Source organism: Leptonotus elevatus, chromosome 5, assembly GCF_054856555.1.
Source record: "Leptonotus elevatus isolate MCC_2025b chromosome 5, RoL_Lele_1.0, whole genome shotgun sequence".
NCBI lineage: Eukaryota > Metazoa > Chordata > Actinopteri > Syngnathiformes > Syngnathidae > Leptonotus > Leptonotus elevatus.
The window spans coordinates 18,115,062-18,134,713 of record NC_141243.1 but is presented as its reverse complement, the minus strand read 5'-3'; the positions used below and the strand labels follow the sequence as shown (position 1 = coordinate 18,134,713).

At 40.0% G+C, this 19,652-nt stretch overlaps 1 protein-coding gene across 2 annotated transcripts; it reads right to left on the bottom strand.

Annotated features, from left to right (window-relative positions):
• Positions 1-3,272: 3,272 nt before the first annotated feature.
• zbtb34 (zinc finger and BTB domain containing 34) lies at positions 3,273-16,809 on the bottom strand. 2 transcript variants are annotated; one of them, XM_086076932.1, is made up of 2 exons: positions 16,650-16,809; positions 3,273-9,408 (listed from the first exon to the last, which is right to left on the bottom strand). In XM_086076932.1, exons 1-2 carry the CDS (start codon positions 16,704-16,706, stop codon positions 7,846-7,848), a joined length of 1,620 nt encoding a protein of 539 aa, XP_085933058.1. In that variant the 5' UTR covers positions 16,707-16,809; the 3' UTR covers positions 3,273-7,845. The 2 variants fall into 2 exon arrangements, with proteins under 2 accessions (XP_085933058.1, XP_085933057.1); XM_086076931.1 differs by lacking the exon at positions 16,650-16,809 and adding an exon at positions 16,406-16,634.
• Positions 16,810-19,652: the final 2,843 nt, after the last annotated feature.

The following is a 19,652-nucleotide window of genomic DNA, read 5'->3' as shown; positions in this document are numbered from 1 at the left end:
ACAAATGATGGTCCTGACCAGGATAATGTTTCAGAGCTATCTGAGAATTGGGCTTTTGCTGATAATTGACAATTCCGAAATAAATGGCGGTCTTATGCTACATTCGAGGGGTGTTTGAAGTTGGATTTATCCCACCTGGAGTGTCCCAAGTTGAGCCCCTCAAAGTGTTTGAGGCAAATGTAAACAACAAAGATGGCTGATTCCGATAAATTCTTTGTTGTTCTGGTTAACGCGGGCATTCCAAATCACATTGTGTCACGTGAACATACGGCTTGTATTTACATTTGCATCGAACGCTTTGAGGTCGGAACTGACTCAACCCGAGTGGGATAAATACGATTTCATTTCCTCGAATGAAGTCGGTGAAACGACACTCTCCGCTCATTGAAAAGCATCAGACTTCGGATCGTTATAATTTGATTTGTGAGGATTATTTGAAAATGTGATCAAATGTTGTTTGACCATTATAACAATATGCCTGGTTTGTATACTAGTCACAGGCAAAAGCAATACAATACCTTGTGGAAATGAAGCGTTGTATTGCCGAAATAGCAGAAATGCCTGGATGTTTGGAATTGTCAATAGACCAAATGTGGTCCGATACTTTGCATGCCGCTTAATGACTTTTGGGTGTTTGTCAGCTTTGTTGTCATTTAGATGGGGGGAAAATGCTGTTTGAATGAAAATTCTGAGTGATAAAATCCACATTTATTGTGGACATTCATGGTCATTGCCAATTATATTTTACTTCATGGCAGCGTTCCAGTCTCAAACGACAGTCCTCAAAAGCATGGAAACCTGTCTGTCCTCCAGCAGCTCCACCAAGCGCCCGTGCTTCGATCCCAGCAATGGTGAGAGGAAGGAAGTGAAAGAGTTATGAGCGCTGGCTTTGTATCAGCCTATTTTATGGCAGGATGCATTTGGAGCTTCCCAAAATCAGACACTCACTCACTTGTGCTGTGCAAAGAAGCATGGTAATGTGAATAACCCCTGAAGCTTCTCCTTGTAGTAGGAAAGCTGTTCAAAGCCAGACAAATGATCAGTGAAAGAGGTAGTGCACCATTTGAGTTGCAAAGCCATAATACAACACACCACCTGAGATCAGTTAAACACTAAAGACTCGGAGCTATTCAAAAAGCAAGATTACCCCAAGTTTCCTGGCCTTATGCAGTAGTTTGTGTTATATTCCACTGCAAGCTAGCACATTGTTTCAGAGCGGAGCCCAATGTCTGTGTAACATTACAGTATGAATCTAAATTAGGTTTTCAGAGTATTTAGTAGTGAGCGATGGTTAGTTCACGCCACATGTTGACATATATTTCACAGACGTGCAATTATTTATTGCACTTTGGAAGAGCTTTGTGCCGCAGGCTGGAGTTATTCACTAATTCAAGAAAACGTCAGCAGGGAACACAACTGGCAAGCTCACAGCTTTATTAGACATTTGGCACTTTATGGATTTATTTATGTAAAATGCACATGCAGTCGTAATTTGGGAGGCGGCTGTAGAACCGCTGTAACACACAATAAATAGGTTTCTCTTTGGTGTTTTCTTTTCTTTTTTTTCTTTTCAAATGTCATGGGATTAAGAGCAAAAACATGGCTCAGGATTAGTCCAAAAGTTTGAGTAAGAAAATTGACCTGTTATGTGACAAATTAATTTTATTACCAGTCACCTGAGACCAATGCTTGCTGTTATTTTCTTTTCTACTATGTGGCCTCAGTTGGGAATGACCTACTCTCCCCAAGCGCAGTTGCAATGAAAGCTCGGAACAAGGTAAGCACCATTCAGGTCAATAAAAAAATAAATAAAATAAAATAAATCTTGTTCTCAAAAACTAGGTGTCCACTTTCTTTTTTCTTAGACATGTCATACTAGACTTATTGAAATACAGTAAATCATACGCTGTAAGGTCAAACAACTCTATTAATAACTATTTTTTCCTACAGAAGGCTATTGTTATCATTATCAAGAGTAGTGGCCCAATCTTGTAACTGTAACACCATCATACGACTTTATAAATAGTACAAATGCTTGAGGGTGTACTAGCAGCCATCTAAGTCTTAAATAAGTAAATTACAATTTTAAACACATAAATCTTGTGTACAGTAATAGAGAACAACTATTCATAATAAACCGATGGCCTAGCGCAGTGGTTCTCAATGTGTGCTATGGTGTGGGCTCCCTCTAGTGCAGGGGTGTCAATCTAATTTTTGTCATGGGCCACATCACAGTTTTCCTCAGAGCACCAACCATGAAAACCGTATACAGTATATAGTCACCGCACCAAGTCACCATATTATTTCATATTGGTCTACACAAACTACCATGGCAAGTGATTGTTACATATATTGTTAACAATTCAGTGAATTCGAGCTCAGAACTGTTACACCAATATTACATATAAGAAGTGCTCTGTGATCACTTGTATTAGGCCTTTGAATGTTCTTTAGCCAAATTCCATTCAAAGTACTTTTGTATCAAGCATGCCTGTGCCAGTTAGTAATCTTTTAATTAAAATAAAAAAAGAACCTCCGAATAAAGAAAATGAATTGTCAATTAATTTATCAGTCACCCCACATACTAGTTAAGCCCCCTCCAGAATTGTATTCTATAGTTTAAAATATTACCTTTATTTGTTTCATTTACTACAGTATAGGCCGATGCACTGATGTTATTAGCACGTATTTTCCAAGTGGTCCTTGTGCGATCCCATACTTGGAGATGTCATAAATCCTACGGGCTTTACTTGTTGATTCACATCCACAGAGCGTTTTGGTTATTATCTTGTCTTACACTTGCAGTAATTAAATTAAGGTATTCCTAACATATAGGTTTCGGGTTGTAAAAGTCATGAATTTAAAGTACAGTGAGCAAAAGTTTACATTTAAGATGTGTGAATGAACCGTTTGTCAATTGATGGAATTAAAGTATGCTACAACTTTCCTGAACTTTAAAAAATCACATCTGCATGCCCTGATTTGTGCCATTTTAAAATGGGATATCTTGCAGTTCTTGTTTTACAGCACTTTTAAAAAGATTTCATAAGCAATGGCTGTTCTTCCATTGAAAAACAGAAGGCTCCTTATATCCACGTCATTGTAGCTCATTAGCTTAAAGAGTGACCTTGCAATTGGTATCTGGCTCCCTCTAGAGGATGAAATCGTCGTTCTACAGACGGATCCCAACCACTGCCAAATTACTAACTTCAGTACTCACTAGTCAAGTGTCACTGCCGCATTGAACAAAACAGTCTTCTGGTAACACAAAACAAGACAAACAATTGCCAAATCAGCGTCTTTATTTTACAAACGCAATTTTCTCTTGACATTTTTTCCATAATAAAAAAGCAATTTACACGCTTAAGAACCAAAATGAAGCTGCACAGAATGATTATGAGTAAAATATATCATTTGAATAAATATACTTTTATTTCATGCTATAAAATAAAACTCAAATAAATGGCAATAGATACGTCAGCTTGAGCTAGCTTCATTTACTTCATAGTTGTACAAAACAGTAGAGTTCTGAGGTTCACAGTTGGGTTGTGAGGTTGTGTGGAGAGTGGACAAAACAGGAGTTTGGGCACATGTGCTGTCATGACTCGGTTTTTGTGGACCTCAAGCTTCAGCTCTGTGGAACATAATGGACTCATTGAGACCTTGAGGCAGAATGTATGGAAACCACTGACTTGAGGACTTGTTCCCCCACCTGAAGAGAAGTGCACAATTATGGACATAGGATGCTGCCCAATGAGACCATTTTTTTAAAACACTATACACCCTGAGTTGAAAGTTCTACACTTTTTTTTTTTGCCTTGTTCCCAAATATATGAGCAAGAGACATTATAGTGCGTTGAGGGAGTTGATGTTAAGTTTATTAACCCCCCCATCTTGAACAACTACAACCTAGTCTCTGCAACCGAGGGGCCAGAAGTGTCCACCAAATGAGAACATGACAACACACAGCCCACTCCCAAAACGTGGCTATGCAGCCCAAACATCCCTTTCGTTGTTTTGACACAGCTGGAGGTGCAACTCTGCCCAGTGCAGAGTAGATAACTGAGCCACATGCGCAGTTCTTCTGTCGCAGTACACGATCACTGGATTTTCTTTCATATATACACAGAGTATATATAGTGAGAACTGTTTTTCTAAAGAGGAAGCCAACCTGTCCAAAGGTTTTCAGCGAATAAAACAAAAACATATCATTATCAAATTATCCTGGTTCTATTTTTAATTTAACAGCTACCTGACATTCAGTTCATTTGATAGAACAGGCCAATATTTCAATAGGCTTGATGATCCAAATACACCACTTTTACAAAAGTTTATTGCTTTCTTTTGATAATACACAGTGGACAGAAACTAACCAAAAAAAAAAAAAAAAAAAAGCTATGGAAGACTTAAGATTTTTTTTTCCAAGCCAGTGTCAGTGTTTGTAAACTACCTGAAGTGAGTTTTTTTTAAGAAGAGGATGAGCTGCAATTTCAAAAAGTAGTCGGACAGCCTTCCCTGTAAACACTTCCTTTTGATTACTTGTGGCCCATAATGCATCTCCTGCATTGAGTGTGGAACTAAGAACTGACAAAAGGTCAACTAGAGTGTGTGTCTCAAGGTCAGTTGGTTTTGTGTGTGTATTATGACTTAAGTAAATATAGCTACATGAAAAGCATTTAAACAATACCCCTGCCCATTTACCTTATACATGGACTTATATACTTATTTGATAAGAAAACAAAACCTTACTAGTTAAAAAGCATCTTTTCTTGGGGAAAGGACCCTGCTAAAGCAAATGAGGCCATTAGAGCTGGATAGATACAATTTCCAGATGGACTGTTATGTACTATTAACGAGAACTGTTAAGTGCACAATCAATGACAAAAATTCAAGGAGAACTCAAGTTTTAAAAGTATCCATTGGCAATCGTATACAATTTTGTGGTTGCAAAACGTGCAATTCAACTATAGTATAGGGTACGCCTTTTTTTCTTTTTCTCCATTTCATTTTATTTCAAATGCACACATACTTTTACTAAATTTTCAAGCAGCTGCTCTCCCTGTTGGAGCAGGAGAGGGAAGTAGATTTGCGTGTTTCATGCGTCTCCTTCCTTCATTCATTCATTCATTGAAAGACGGGAAAAAGTACGGCACGTAGATGAGATTGTCCTCACTGGGTAGAGTGGAGGGATAAACAAATCTCTCTCTGAGTACAAGGCAACTGCCTCGTTTGATTGTTATCACTTGCTACCTCAGATAGTCATTTGTCCCATGACGCTAACAATAAAATCATAAGCGCAAAAGAACAAACAAAGTCTTTCTTTTGATAAAAAGGGAACAAGGGGGCAGGACGTGAGCTGAAAAAGTACAAAATGGATGACACATTGGAGATCTCATTTCTTCTTGGTACTACTGTACTTTACTATACATGTGGCTATGTTTCATCAAAATCTCAGAAATGAGGCACATTATTCGAAGTGCCAAATTCTATAATGTAAAGCTTGTGGGAAGGCACTAGGTTTAAATGCCACTTGTCGTGAAGTACTCATTTGTTTACATTGGCTTCACACAATTACATTACCTATTGCACATAATTTACTATCACCTATTTTTATGGCTTTTTTATGTCGCTATTTATGATTTAGCCTTCATCGCAAATTGTTCAGATTTGTTACAAATGATTGTTTTAACTTGGGAGTGTACATTCCTTTCCAATTAACTTGGCCTACATTTAATGAATACCCCATTCTTCTTGGTAAGCATTCACTTATGAAATACAGTCAAAAATGTACATCTAAAAAATAATGTGCTAATCTTTGGTGTGAAAACATGGCACAAAAAAAGAAGCAGTTTGTACCTTTCACTCGCAAATCATTTCTGGGCAATCATTGGCAGAATCAATAAGAACTCATCAGTAGCGGACAAAAAATAAACATGGTGGAATTCATTTAAAAAGTAAAAAAAAACCACAACAAAATGGCAACCGAATTCTGGTGAAATTCAACTCCCCTGCAAAGATAATGACTGCACATGAGAAGATTATAATAAGGGCCATCCTCTTAATTCAACATGTCATATTGCTATATAGCAAAATTGCACCACAAGAAAGGCATTCTCTTGTTTGGATGGATAATAAGACAGCAACGTTGTTTCAAAGAGAGATCACATAAGCTGCGCTTCAAAATGACCGAATTGCTATGAAAGAATAATCAAAATCAGGCCTTAGAAGTGCCTTGTAAGAATCAAAAATGAAATTACAATGGATATAAAACAGTTTGTATATACTCATTTCTACCCAATGCCCAACCCCCCACGGTTCAATAAAACAGTAAAAACACAATAAAGTCATTTGCTTGATTTGTAGCCATTAGAAATCTTGTGGTAGCAGACTCTCATCATGTAGTAACTGCTGCGAGGGTAGTACTCTACTACTTTTGACACTGCAGTATCGGATTTAAAAGGAGATTAGCAAACTATGACTGGGACATCAATCCCTCCCGCTAACTATGCAAAGTGCATCAATACTTTTGTATCGCATACTTTCACCACCTTTTAACATTTACATCTCTTGTTTTAGCCACACGTGTCAAACAAAAAGTGGTATTGACTGCTGAAAACAACCTTGGTCTTTACATGAATATTTGACCTGCACCAATGCAGAGCACACAGAGGGTGGGTAGGTAGGTAGGTAGGTAGGTAGGTGGGTGGGGTAGAATGAACATGAAAGAAAAGGGGAGGGAAACACAATAGTCCTTGCAAATAATGGAAGAAAAACCATGTCAAAATGGCTGAGATTCCTTTGCTGCTTTTTGCATATTATTGATACTAGTACTTTTTCTGCACTGTGCGTGAACGGATCTGGAGTTGTTGCAACTGTACTGTAATGTATAATGAGTTGTAGCTTGCCTTACCTTACCTAACTCGGGTCAAAACAAGTTACACATTCTGATGGAAAGATCACATCCCGGTGTGGGGGAAGATGTGGGATTTCGAGAGAGCCCCTTTTCACAGCATCTAAAACCGTGATTATTTAACAGCATGCCACCAGTATTAGCGATGAGGTAAAAATGTTTTTAAGTATACTGGGCCATCTATTCTCTGCCTTCTTCTAAATGTTCCAAAAACGTACACTAGCATACTAAATGTTGTCCTTGTTAGTCCAACTCATACAATCAACAAGGAAGATTTCCCCCCGTCTATGAAGGCTTTACATTGAGAGAATATTCTTTAAATGGTTTGGCAAAATACTGTACATACACCCTAAAATGGATTTCTAACAGTGAACTGATCTGTGCCTGGTAGGTTACGGGCTATGAGGTAAGTTCCATTGAAGTGTGAATACTGTGACGAGTATGTAGTTGGTTGTATCATGAGGTATTGAACGGATATGTCACAAAAAGCTTTGCAATAAAAAAAAGAAAAAGAAGAACAGATCATTCCTAGTGAGTGAGTGACCTCCTGTGGCCGTATGTGCAAAAACAGGTCAGGTAAAAAGGTGATATGACAAGCATCTTACCAGAGCTTTCACATTTTCAATTATTGCAACATGCCTATATAACTCTGTAAATATGTTTCTAAAAACATGGACATATATAAAGAGAAATCATCTCGGGGTAAGGGAGGTGGGTAAGAGGGGGGCGTGGTTGGCTAGATAAATGGGACCTCAGCAAAAATAGTAAGATGTAGCTCCGGAAGTAACTTGCTTCACTCTGCATTTGACACCAAGCGTTCACAAAATTGGTAGCACCCCGTAAAGTAAGAAACGTCCATAGTGGAGGGAGCTGAAGGATCCTTAAGTTGATTTGAAATAAACATTTCTTAAAGCTTCTTTAACCTGAAGCAGAACCTAATAATCACATCTGGATGCCTGAGCCTCTTCTGGACTGCATTTGGAACTCTCCTCCATTTCATTGGCTGGTGCCTCTTCTGCATATTGTGCCTCGTAGGCTATCCCCTCAGCGGTATCATCCTGGTCTTTCGGACCCGAGCTTGCCTCCGTCCTCACTGGAGAGTCCATGTGATTGCTGCCTTCGGACGCTCCCATGTGCTTCTTCCTCAGGTGCTGGTTTAGGGTGCCCTGAAACGGGAAGCATTTTCCACAGATCTGGCAGTGGAACGGCTTGTTGTCCGTGTGGCCACGGATGTGGTACTCCAGTTGGTCTTTCCTTGTATACTTCTTGCCACAGAATTTACAAACAAATGGGGTGATGCCCATATGCAGGCGCATGTGGCGGTCGAGGCTCCCTTTCTGATTGAAGGTCTTACCACAGTAGACGCAAATGAGTCTTTCGTTGTACGGGTACCACTGACTCCTCAGACTACGCTCTCGCACGTCGTTCTCTAATAATGTGGGTCCCGCAGCGGCTTCGCTCTCATCTGCACCTTGTTTGATGTGACTCAGTACCGCCGCCGGGATGGCAAGGGGGCGCTTTGCTCTGGCTCGACCGCCTCTGAAGCCGCTGAGTATGGAACGGGATGGACTGGAGCTGCTGAGGTTAACAAAGCACGGGGAAGACAGCCCTGAGTAGGAATAGGCGGCGGACTGGATAACTGGGCCGTAAGAACCCACACTAACAGCCAGAACTTGCTCTCCGTCGACCAGCTCTGTGTGGTAGCCGTCATCGCCAGCTGAGGAACTATCGGAGTAGGTAGGCCTCTCAGTTTTCTCTACTTTCACGTGCACATCTGTTACTTGCCCATCTTTGCCAATCAGTTCCACTTGCTCCATTTCTCCTTCCATGGGCGCGTCGTGCTCCGACACGCTATCGGTGCTGCCGCGGTCCGACTGGCCCTCCTCTGGCTGCAGTCGCCCACGACCAAGGCCTTTCCCTGCAAGATCCAAGCGCGCTTCGTGACCTGCGTGGCTCTGACGGGAGTAATAAGGGGGGGAGATCTGCGTGGGGTTGACAAACAGGTTGCTGTCGTTGACTCCATTGCGACTGGTCTCCGAATCATCCTTCTCTGGGCTGCAGGTACTAACTGGGAGGCTTATCTTGGAGTGGATGCTCTCAAGGATCTGCGTACACTTGTCGATAATGACCTGCATCTGCAGAAAGCTGGCGGCGGTGAGGAAGCTGATAATGTCCTTGAGCTGCAGGGACATATGGCCAGTGTAGCAGAATGCAAGAAGCTGCTCAAACACCTCAGGGCTTTTGATGACTGAGATCGAAAGGCCACTCATGGTGCTGAGAGCGGAGTGGTCTCGAAAGTAGGGCGAGCTCGCCGCCAGAACAGCCTTGTGGGCGCGAAATGGCTGACCCTGAATGTGAACGATGATGTCACATAACTTGCCCTGTAGTCGCAACTCATTGAGCTGAGTCAGGACGGTGTTGCTGAACTCCGGCACATCAAACTCGATGTAGCTGCCGTCGTCCATTTCTTGAATATGCTTCTCCAGCTTGTCAACCACCTGAAAGGAAAAGACAAAAAAAGAGAAATGAAAGGTTTTGCTTTATGCATAGACTAAGAAAATGTAGCAGACTTTTTTTTCTCCTGTAAAGTAGTACTCGAACCGAAAACTTCATGTTTCACCTCCAGAGTCGCAAATAAAGAAATACAAATCTGAAATTGTATTGTGAATGACATTCCTTGGTGTTTGTGTAATTTTTGGGATGCCACAAGAAATGGTGCACACATTTAACAGCGACCTAAAAAAATCCTCACTGAAAATGGTGCATACAGAAGTGACACAAAATTAGCAACATTCTGGCTCACCAAACATATCATCTCCTTTTGATTAATTGATTGCAGATTAGGGCTGGGTTTAAAAAAAAAAAATACATCGATATATCGATATAGAATCAATATTCCTTTTCATAGTCCAATATCGTTTCATAAAACCATGAATCGATACTTTTAAATATGCCTACCAAATGCAAATGTGCCTTTCTGTTATTCAGAGTTCCCCAAGAGGAGCCCAGTGTTTTTGCCACTTTATTTACATAGTGCTGTGGTTGTAATTGATTTCAATTATTAGTTATTGTTTTGATCAGATCACGGTCAATAAAAAATACATGATTAATGTAACTGGATTGGATTAAATTCTAAATGTAAATATTTATATATTTTTTTCATACTAATGCGCCAATTAAGAGCAAGAGGTTTCTATTTGCAGTATTGATACTTCTGAGAAGGTCTTCCAAATAAAAAAATTGTGCTGCATAAAATTCTTAACTGAATCGAAAATCAATGTGAATCGTGAATCGAATTGAAACCTTCTAAATCAAATCAAATCGATTTTGGAAATCTGAATCTATACCCATCCCTATTGCAGATTATAAAAACTAAACTTAAAATGAATAAATTTGATGTTGTAGTAACTAGGGCCAAACAATTAATCTAACATCTCCCTTCTAACATAGGAAAACTTATATCCAATCCATATTGGTCGGGCCCTAATAGTAACACTTTATCACAAAAAAATCATGCCATCGGAGTAAGCAGTTGTGGGCGGATAAATTTGACTTGTTTACGGCGCTAATGCTAGCTTGGTATGGCTAGCGCTGCTACATATCTTGTTGAAGATGGACAGCGTTCACTGTGCCTGTTTATAACTACACACTTTTAAAATTGCATTCCATTCTGAATAGCTAAGTTTGAAAATCACACCCTTGAAATATGTTTTACTTTAAAAAAAAACAAAAAACAGATAATGTCACATTATCTGGCATTTTCATTGGCCAAAGCGTCTGTGTTGTTGCAAAGCCATTCACTTGTGATCCGGATTTTGAATCGCAGTAACGTTCGTCTAGGTCGCTCGGTGTACGGATGGTTTAAATAATGCAGAACGGGTCTGGCAACATTGTTTAGGTTGGCAAGAGAACAAACAGTAAGACACATACAGTAGACATAGGCTGAGATGAAAAGTTAACACCGTCATGTCTTTCAGTGAATGCACAGAACATGTATGTTCGGCAAAAAAAATGCAGGCAATACCTGGTAGGACGCTGAAAGTCACAACAGCAAGTCATAACAAGCCCTTCCATGTACAGTGCTCTATATAAAAGATGCTACCTCCTTTGAAAATAAATCTTTTAATCAAGTTTACCAGTGATCACAACCATGTTTTGAATTTGGATGATTAGACTGAGCGCCATGTTTGAATTATGCAGGGAAAAATCATTATTTATTGTATAATAATAATAATGATAAGGGAAGCGATAGGGACCGGCCTAGCCCGTGAAAATTTGTGTATAATTGACGGCCATAGAAAAAAAAAAATAGACCACTGGTGTAGAAGGAAAGGAGCTCCCTGTCTATGACGTGCCAGCAGCTTCAGCGTTAGCTGGCTCCGACCCTCAGCCTTACTATTGCATTAAATCCACAATCAGGCAAGTAAAACTATTCCAACAATGACCCCGCCAACAAGTTATATTGAACCCAAGACAGTCAATTGAAATGAACACACTAAGCAGTACGAACAGTAGGGGTTTTCCGATGCTGATATTGTATCAACCATGAGTGAGATTGACCGATTCCAACACCGATGGCATGCATTAGCTGCACATTTTTAGAGCAGCTCAACGATTACTGTAATAGTCAATTATCTGTTTGTTATTTTTTTATTAATAGATTAATTAATCAGTTAAAAAAAAAACATTCCATTAAAATTTCCACCCATTTCTACAAAAACAGCACATTATTTTAAATTGACGGTACCAAAAATGCACAAAAATAAATTATGATTCAGTTACTGGTTTGGTCTATAATACGTCAGAAAACAGAGAAAAATTTTGCTGCATGCAGGTTTGTTTGGTTTGCCGTGCGCCCGTGCAGTGTTAAAGAAAAGTAGAAGGGATGCTACACTACACAAGGCTGGTCTCTTGTGCGAGCTGCGGCCTGCGGGTGATTATTTTATCTTTTTTTTGTGATCAACAATGAAAGGCATCGATCAACATATATCAATCACATACTTTTCCACGGTTTTGCCGATTGATCGGAGCACCAGTAATGAACAGTGAACGAAGGTTAAAGGTGCATGTCGAAACATTGACGCAAAATGGAGTGGTAAAATAACCATATTTTTTTTAAGAATTGAGTAATGGGCAGGAGGCACTACTGTGCCACAATGGCTGTTGCCCTTATTTTCCTGTAAAGTGAAATAATGATTGGGCGTTTGGGACCGAAACTTGAAGGTTTTTCCCTGTCAGGCACGTGCACGCTCTCACTCTCGCTCCGTGGAAGCGCCGGGAAGGCGTAAGTGTTTGGGAGTGTTTCGAAGAGTCTGTCGGAAAAGACACAGTGGATATAAAAGTGTCAAAAATAATAATAAACCAATACTGCAGTGCGACCCTCCGTCTCCCGGTCGGCGACATGCATGGGGTTGTCCATGGAGGTGACCAAGAGAACGAAACTGGACCCACAGCTTGCTTTCTTCTTGCTAAAATGGTAAGACCTCGTCACGAAAATGCGATAGGGTCTATTTATGATAAGCAATGCACAATAAAAATAACTAACGTCTCGGCACTCCGAGCGTGTGCACGTCGCTGGCTTCCATTTGGCTTTTTGCCAGAGGGGTCGCAAATCTGCAAAAACTCTGTATCTTGCGATATGGACTTTTAATGTGACCATATCAACGCTACAGCTTTGGGGTCTTTTATGTTATATGCAAATACGCATTTACGGCACTGCTAGGAAGCATGAATGTAAACATTACATATTAAACGAATGAAAGGGGGCATACAGACAAACAGTCCTTCACCCCTTTCGGCAAGTTAGTCTTCAATAAACCTACTGCTATTTTATAGGTTGTGCTTTTGGAATTTGGGAAGAACCCAGAAAAAACAGGGCGGCACGGTGGTTGACTGGTTAGCACGTCCGCCTTCCAGTGCTGAGGACGTGAGATCGAGTCCGGGCTTTGGCCTTCTTGGGTGGAGTTTGCATGTTCTCCCAGTGCTTGTGTGGGTTTTCTCCGGTTACTCCGGTTTCTCCCCACATTTCCAAAGACATGCGTGGCAGGTTAATTGAACACTCCAAATTGTCCATAGGTGTGGTTGTGAGTGGGGATGGTTGTTTGTCTCTGTGCACCCTGCGATTGGCTGGCAACCGGTTCAGGGTGTACCCCGCCTAGTGCCCGGAGCCAGCTGGGAGAGGCTCCAGCACCCCCGCGACCCTTGTGAGGACAAGCGGTTAAGAAAATGCATGAATGGATGGACCAGAGAAAAGACACAAACACGGGGAGAAATGCCAGCCAATTTGAAAAAAATAAATAATAATCCATCTCTTACAAACATTGGTATGAAAATTGATAGTTTTTGGAGGGCTTTATCAAAGTTAGAACTTCCAGTACTGTCAACACAGTTGAACGTTATGCAGTGAAGTCGATCTGCCGTGACTGCACAAACAAGTTTTTTGTCTAGAACTTGGTGTTATTTAAGGCTAAAGCTCCCTGAAGCAATCAAATGGGCGTGTTTTGGAATTCTAAACACAAAAATGGTTACCACAAATGCAAATGCTTAAAGCCAGACTTTCTTCTGTGTCCAACATCTGAATCATAAGAGGCAATAATTAATGTACTAAGATATACTGAGATTAAAGTTAGAAGATGTTTAATTCATAAATAGTCAAATAAATGGCTATTGTAAAAATATTTTGGGGTAAATTCCTCCATAGTGCAGCTTTAAACAATAACAAATGCACCAATAATTGCAAATGAGCCAAGTGGAAGACAAATATCATCACAAGCACAATATACTTCTTGCAGCTTTTTCTTAATGAAGAATAGCGTCTGGGCTTTATCGTGATCTTGGCAGTGCTTCTTAACCATTGGGCCGCGAGCGCCATCTAGTGGGCCGCAAAGTCATTTTAGTTTTGTAACTCTGCGATGCGACGGCCGCAGGCTTTGTACACATGTAGCAGGGGATTTTTTTCAAACCAAATATTTCCTCCACTCCCTGTGTAAAAAAAACAATCTGTAATATTGCTCGTTAGTATTGCGCTAAATTAATTCATAATCCTCCATATTCTGTTTAGCCACGCTGCTGTCAACATGTTGTAGGGCGGGGCAGCGGAGCGTAACGGCTCCTTCGGGTTACTGCATGCAATCGACGAGGGAGTTCCAAAATTAGAAACGGCGTCGCTGAACCTCCGTTCAATGAACTGCTCTTGACGCTCGCAAATATCTTGCATCTAATAACGGCAAAAATATGCAGTTCGTCTGAATTTCATGTTTTCTTCTATTTACGGGTTTTTCTATTTTGTCTAATGGGAGCACAGATCGTCACGCGGGTCGACGTGATAACGCAATATAGTCCACTTAAAATAAAAATAATAATAAAAAATAAAAAGTCCGCTTTTGGTCCGGACCAAACAAGCGTAATTAAGGACTTTTCTGGTCTGAATACATCTATAGAGGAAGGGATGCTGCAATTAATTCTGTTCTCGAAGAATTACTCACCGTTTCCTTGTTGAATAGCGATAGGCGCTTTGTGCATTTTTATCTGGTAAAGATGTTCGTGCTTTGCTCAGAAGTTAATTTATGGCTTGTTGGGCATCTTATTGGGTGTCAGTGTTTACACATAAATAAATGTCATTTATGACCACATTGTATCATGTTATTTGATAATGATTTTATAAACCTTAACTAGATTTAATTTAGTTATTAAATACAAACAATAATAAGTCAACAAGAATAATAATTTCTGAATGGGCCCCGGGACACTTTTTACAGGAAAAGTTGGGCCCCAAGGTTAAAAAAAAAAGAAGAAGAAAAAACAAGGTTAATAACCCCTGATCTATGGCATTAAGGAGAATTAACTGTGTAGTGCCATATTTTACAGTTGCACACACTCAATTCATAAGTAGGAACCAAATCTATCCAGAAGTTCCTGACAAACAAAATCACAAGTAAAATTGCATACTTGATGTATGAAAAAAAACAAAAATATGCTAACATGGCAAATTGGCAATGAATGTGAACATTTTCAAATGTTCTACATTTTTAATATTACACAATGGTTACATGTATATTATGTTCAAATGAGGAAAAAAATACAGAAAAAGTGCAATAATTTAAAAGAGAAGGAAAAACAAATTTGGACAACCACTTTTTGTCAATTTGTTACTTAAGTCATCTTCATAAGAAGCAAGTTCAGAATCAAATGCAGCATGGCCAATTACATGAAAGTTTGAAGTTTTGTAGAGATATATGTATTAGGTTATTTAGGTTTTTTTTGGACCATATCACACAAAAGTGTTCACCAAAGAAGCCATTTTTTTTCCTCGACAAAAACCCCCCCCAAATTCACGACACATCATCCGATTTTAAAAATTCTCGGTGCTCATATTGAAGTGGCCATTCCAACCAGGCTTCACATTTTGACAGACTGTCATTTTTGGGAACGCTTATCACGTTATTAGCTAGTTAAAATTAGACACCAATCTTCATATACAATAGTCTAAGGGAAATTATGGCGCCTAGAGTCACAAAAGCCGACATTTAATGGGAAACCCTTGCTGAAATAATAGTTAAATGTTAATGGTCAAGTGTCCTGAGTGAACTCTGCTGTACTGAATAACCTGGCTTCACTGCACTTTGGTCCTTCCTGCCATAACAGGTACAGAAACATGAAAAGACATAATACCAAGGTACCCACTACCTTAGTGCTGTTGTTTTGTAAAATGACATGGGGTTGTACTGTAACAGGCTGATTACCCAATAGGTAATCATTTGAATTACAAAGTAACATAATTTATACTTAGATTTTTGTCACTAGTCATATCAAGTCTAGCGTTTAAACATATTCGTGGGACGTCGACTGTGGAAACAAAATGGAGCAAATTGATGCCGTGTCAAACTTTTATTGCTATTTATTACAATCCATTGTGTGGGTAGCAAAATAAATGGGAAGTCATTTGAGCAAACGCCAGCGCAAAGTCGAATCCAACCGAGTCATGTCAGCAGTCTCAACCACTGGTATACCCAATTATTTGACCATATTGTTATGTGCATCGCTTCACAGGGCCGTGCCATACCGCGACCAAGCAGCATTCGAACATTTGCTAACTCCATTCGCTAGCTGAACATTTAGCCAGCAGTTCGGCAAAAACACCGGACCTTCACACATACTCCACTCAGTACACGCAGTGCCAAAAAGCTTGACAGTCCGTTCGCGTTGTACACGCTGCACACAAGATTGACAATCACTTGTACATTTTCACTAAGGTAGTCGCGCATAGGTACTATGTCGGCTGTCATATAAGGTGGCTATATGGCTAGGCTAGCTCACCAGGCGAACCAGCTATCAGCCCATGTTAGCCAACTGTGGTGGCTAACGCTAGCATGCGCTAGCATGCAATCGCAGGCGCCACATTCCACCATTACCGAAGTAAGAGAGAACACACGTTGGCATGACGAACCGCGACACGCGCTCACCAGTCCACGCCACAATTAAAACAAGCGGACCTACCGTGCTGCAGATTGACATTAAACGTTGTCCATTCCCCTTCAAGTTCGCTAACAGCCAAACCAGGCCTCCCCCCCTCTCCAGTCCAGATGTGTCAGACAGTTGCTGCTGCAATTTTTGCATCAACAGGAAGTGTTCTTTTGGCTCTTTGCATTCATTCTATCGGCGAGTTTTGCAGCAGCCCCTCCCTTATGCCAGTGCAATGTATAGAGACATATTCCCGGCACACTATGCAAGTCATACGCACCATATTAAATGCAGACGAGGCGGGATCCAGTTTGTTCTCAACCCACAAAGTGGCCATGCGAATGTTCTTGTCTCATTCACTGCACCCGTGGCGTGCAGTACATACTATGCAGTCCACTTTCATTGCACAACTATCACCGAGTGCGTTGTGTGAAATTCTGTAATGGTGTGTGCCACACTTGCGCACGCTTGTGCACATGCGCTAATTTAATTAAATGGCAAAGCTATAGCGAACAGCGCATTTACATGCGTATTAAACATATGCACCGAAACCAAACTCATATTATAACGTGCTGTATGTACATCTTGTACCATAAGTATCAGTTGATGTATCTTTATATTTATAATCGACCGTGTACATTTTAATTATCTCCTGTTTTAAAAGTTTAATTGCGGTATTTAATAGTACATTTAATAACGTTTAGCTTTTCTCAATAAAAACATACATAAACATTTAAAATATGACTAACCCCAATGAGCGTCTGTGTAAATTAAAGCGCAGTCAGATTTGAACTATCTCTTGTTTTTGTTTTTTGTTTTTTTTGTGTACTGTACTTTGCAGATATTTATGAATTTATGTAACTTGTTTAGTTTCTTTGGAATTGTATTAGTGTGCGCGACATGAAAATGACACTTTAAAGTGTTCTGTGGAAATTCCACGAAGGGGCGCCAGAGACTAAATGGTAACTCGCCTCGCGTGCCTCCGGAAACAGCTCCTCAATCCGTCGTCAGATCACTGTTTCTCGTGATATAACCAATCAGATGACATCTTTAACTTTAACAAGAGATAATTGTCCAATTAAAGGAAAATACAACATTTCAAGATGTTGCGCCTTAAGCGAATTAATCAGCTTCGGTTCATGATATCTTATTGAATGACAGAAAATGTGGCAGAAAATGTCAAAAACACAATCAGTTTATGTTTGTTTGATATTATTTTTGATAGCCAAGCAATTGATTACTGTAATTGTATTACACAAGCTGCACTGGCTTTAATCGATTACATTTGGTGTTGATGAAAATGTCATTTTCCAAATTGACCACAAGGGAGAGGAAATACTAAGTATGTGCTTTAATCCACTTAATTATTGGAAGAAGTTGAGAATAATAGAAAATGCAGATCTCTTGTCTTTTGTGCCTGGTTAGCACTTGTGTGGAATTTGCCTGTTTTCCCGTACCTGTGCTGGTTTTCTCCATGCTCTCTGATTTCCTCCTACGTTCCAAAAGCATGCTTGCAAGGTTAGTTGAAGACTTTAAAGTGTCCTTTGCTGTGAATGTGAGTGTGTGTGCTTGTTTGTCCCCTGCAGCTGGCTGGCAGCCAGTCCAGGGTGTACCTCGCCTCTCGCCCAAAGTTGGCTAGGATAGGCTCCAGCGCACCTACAACCCCACTGAGAATAAACGCTAAGGAGAATAGATGGATTATTCTTTAACTTGAGACCGGTGCATCCAAATACAGTCAATTATTCTAGCAAGCAATTCCAGCCGAAACAGAGTGACTCATCACTTTCAATTATAAATGTTTTAAGAGAACTATCAAAACTATTCTCCAAACAACCATGTATCATCCATTCATCCATCCATCCATTTTCTGTACTGCTTATAAAACCCATGCAGACATGGGGAGAGCATGCAAATTCTACACAGAAAGACTCGAGCCTGAATTCAAACCCACAACCTATTACCTCTGACGCAGGCATTAGAGTCGTGGAAAAGTGCTCCTCAGGTTTTTTTTTTAAATTAAAGTGACAGTTTGCAATAGTTGACCACTAGATGTCGCTATATCATAGAATGCAGCTGAATGGAGCGCATGCATTACGCAGCATGCACACTATGGTGGCTCAGAGAGACCACACTTAGCAAACCTACCACCAATTCTTATTTTGCGTGATTGAACGAGCATCTTGTCGAGCGATGGCGACTAGGCAGCCGATGTGAAGACCGAGCGACGCGCAAAGACAGAGCAAGCAAGATTTAGCCGGAGCAGCTAACAAGAGCGGCTAGCAGGAGTTAGTCGGCGCTATGGGATGGAGTGGCTAGTGGGAGAAGATAGTAAAAAAAAAATAGTAAAAGCTTGCGAGAGTAAAGCAGAAGGTGACAAGCGATGGGAGCCCGAATCACGGGACTCAGTGACGACCAGCTGCAAGCACCACCCGGGCTAACTACATTCGCGAAGCTGTCTTTTGGGCATCCGTATTAGGAAGATGGCGGCGAAATGTCAGCCTCTTGTAAGGTGAGACTACAGCCATGTAACATAATTAGTGATTATTAGACCCACAATTAGATATATATATATATAAAAAAATATGCGTTGATGTGATAGAACACATCTTTTTTTTTGCCTTTTATTAAAATAAATGGTTGTTTTTTTTTAATTGAATGAATTATTGGTTCACCACTAGACGGTGCTAAAGGTTACACAGGGTCAATAACATTTATTTGGAAAAAAGGCAGCTCAAATGGAGCTTAGATTTTTTGGGGATGCATCACAGCACACATTGATGTTGATTGTGTAGTCCAGTTTATGCGTGGAAGCATCTGCACTCTGTAATTCCTCTCATTGATTGTTTGCTTTTTTTTCCTTTCAAATTTCATGTTGAGAATTGGAAAATTAGGGTATTTTAACACAAAGTAACACTATGAAAAGTTCTTAAGTCTTGATATAAATCCTAATTCTTAAATATAATATATTCATTGTAGTGCTCTGAATAATAATGGTGAAGATCAAAATTTGCATGAACAAAGTTTTTTCCATTTTTTTGGGACGCTATGTAAAAGGTAAATAAAAACAAAATACAATTTTATTTGCAATGATTTCAACCTTATTTCAATTGAATACATTACAAAGACAAAATAGTTAATGTGCTGCTGAACTTTTTATTTTATTTTATCTATTTATTTTGCAACTCATTTCGAATTTGATGCCACATGCTCCCACTTTACCACTGTGTTATCTCACCTTTCCTGACAGCAACGTTCGATAATGCACATCATAATGGGCCGCACA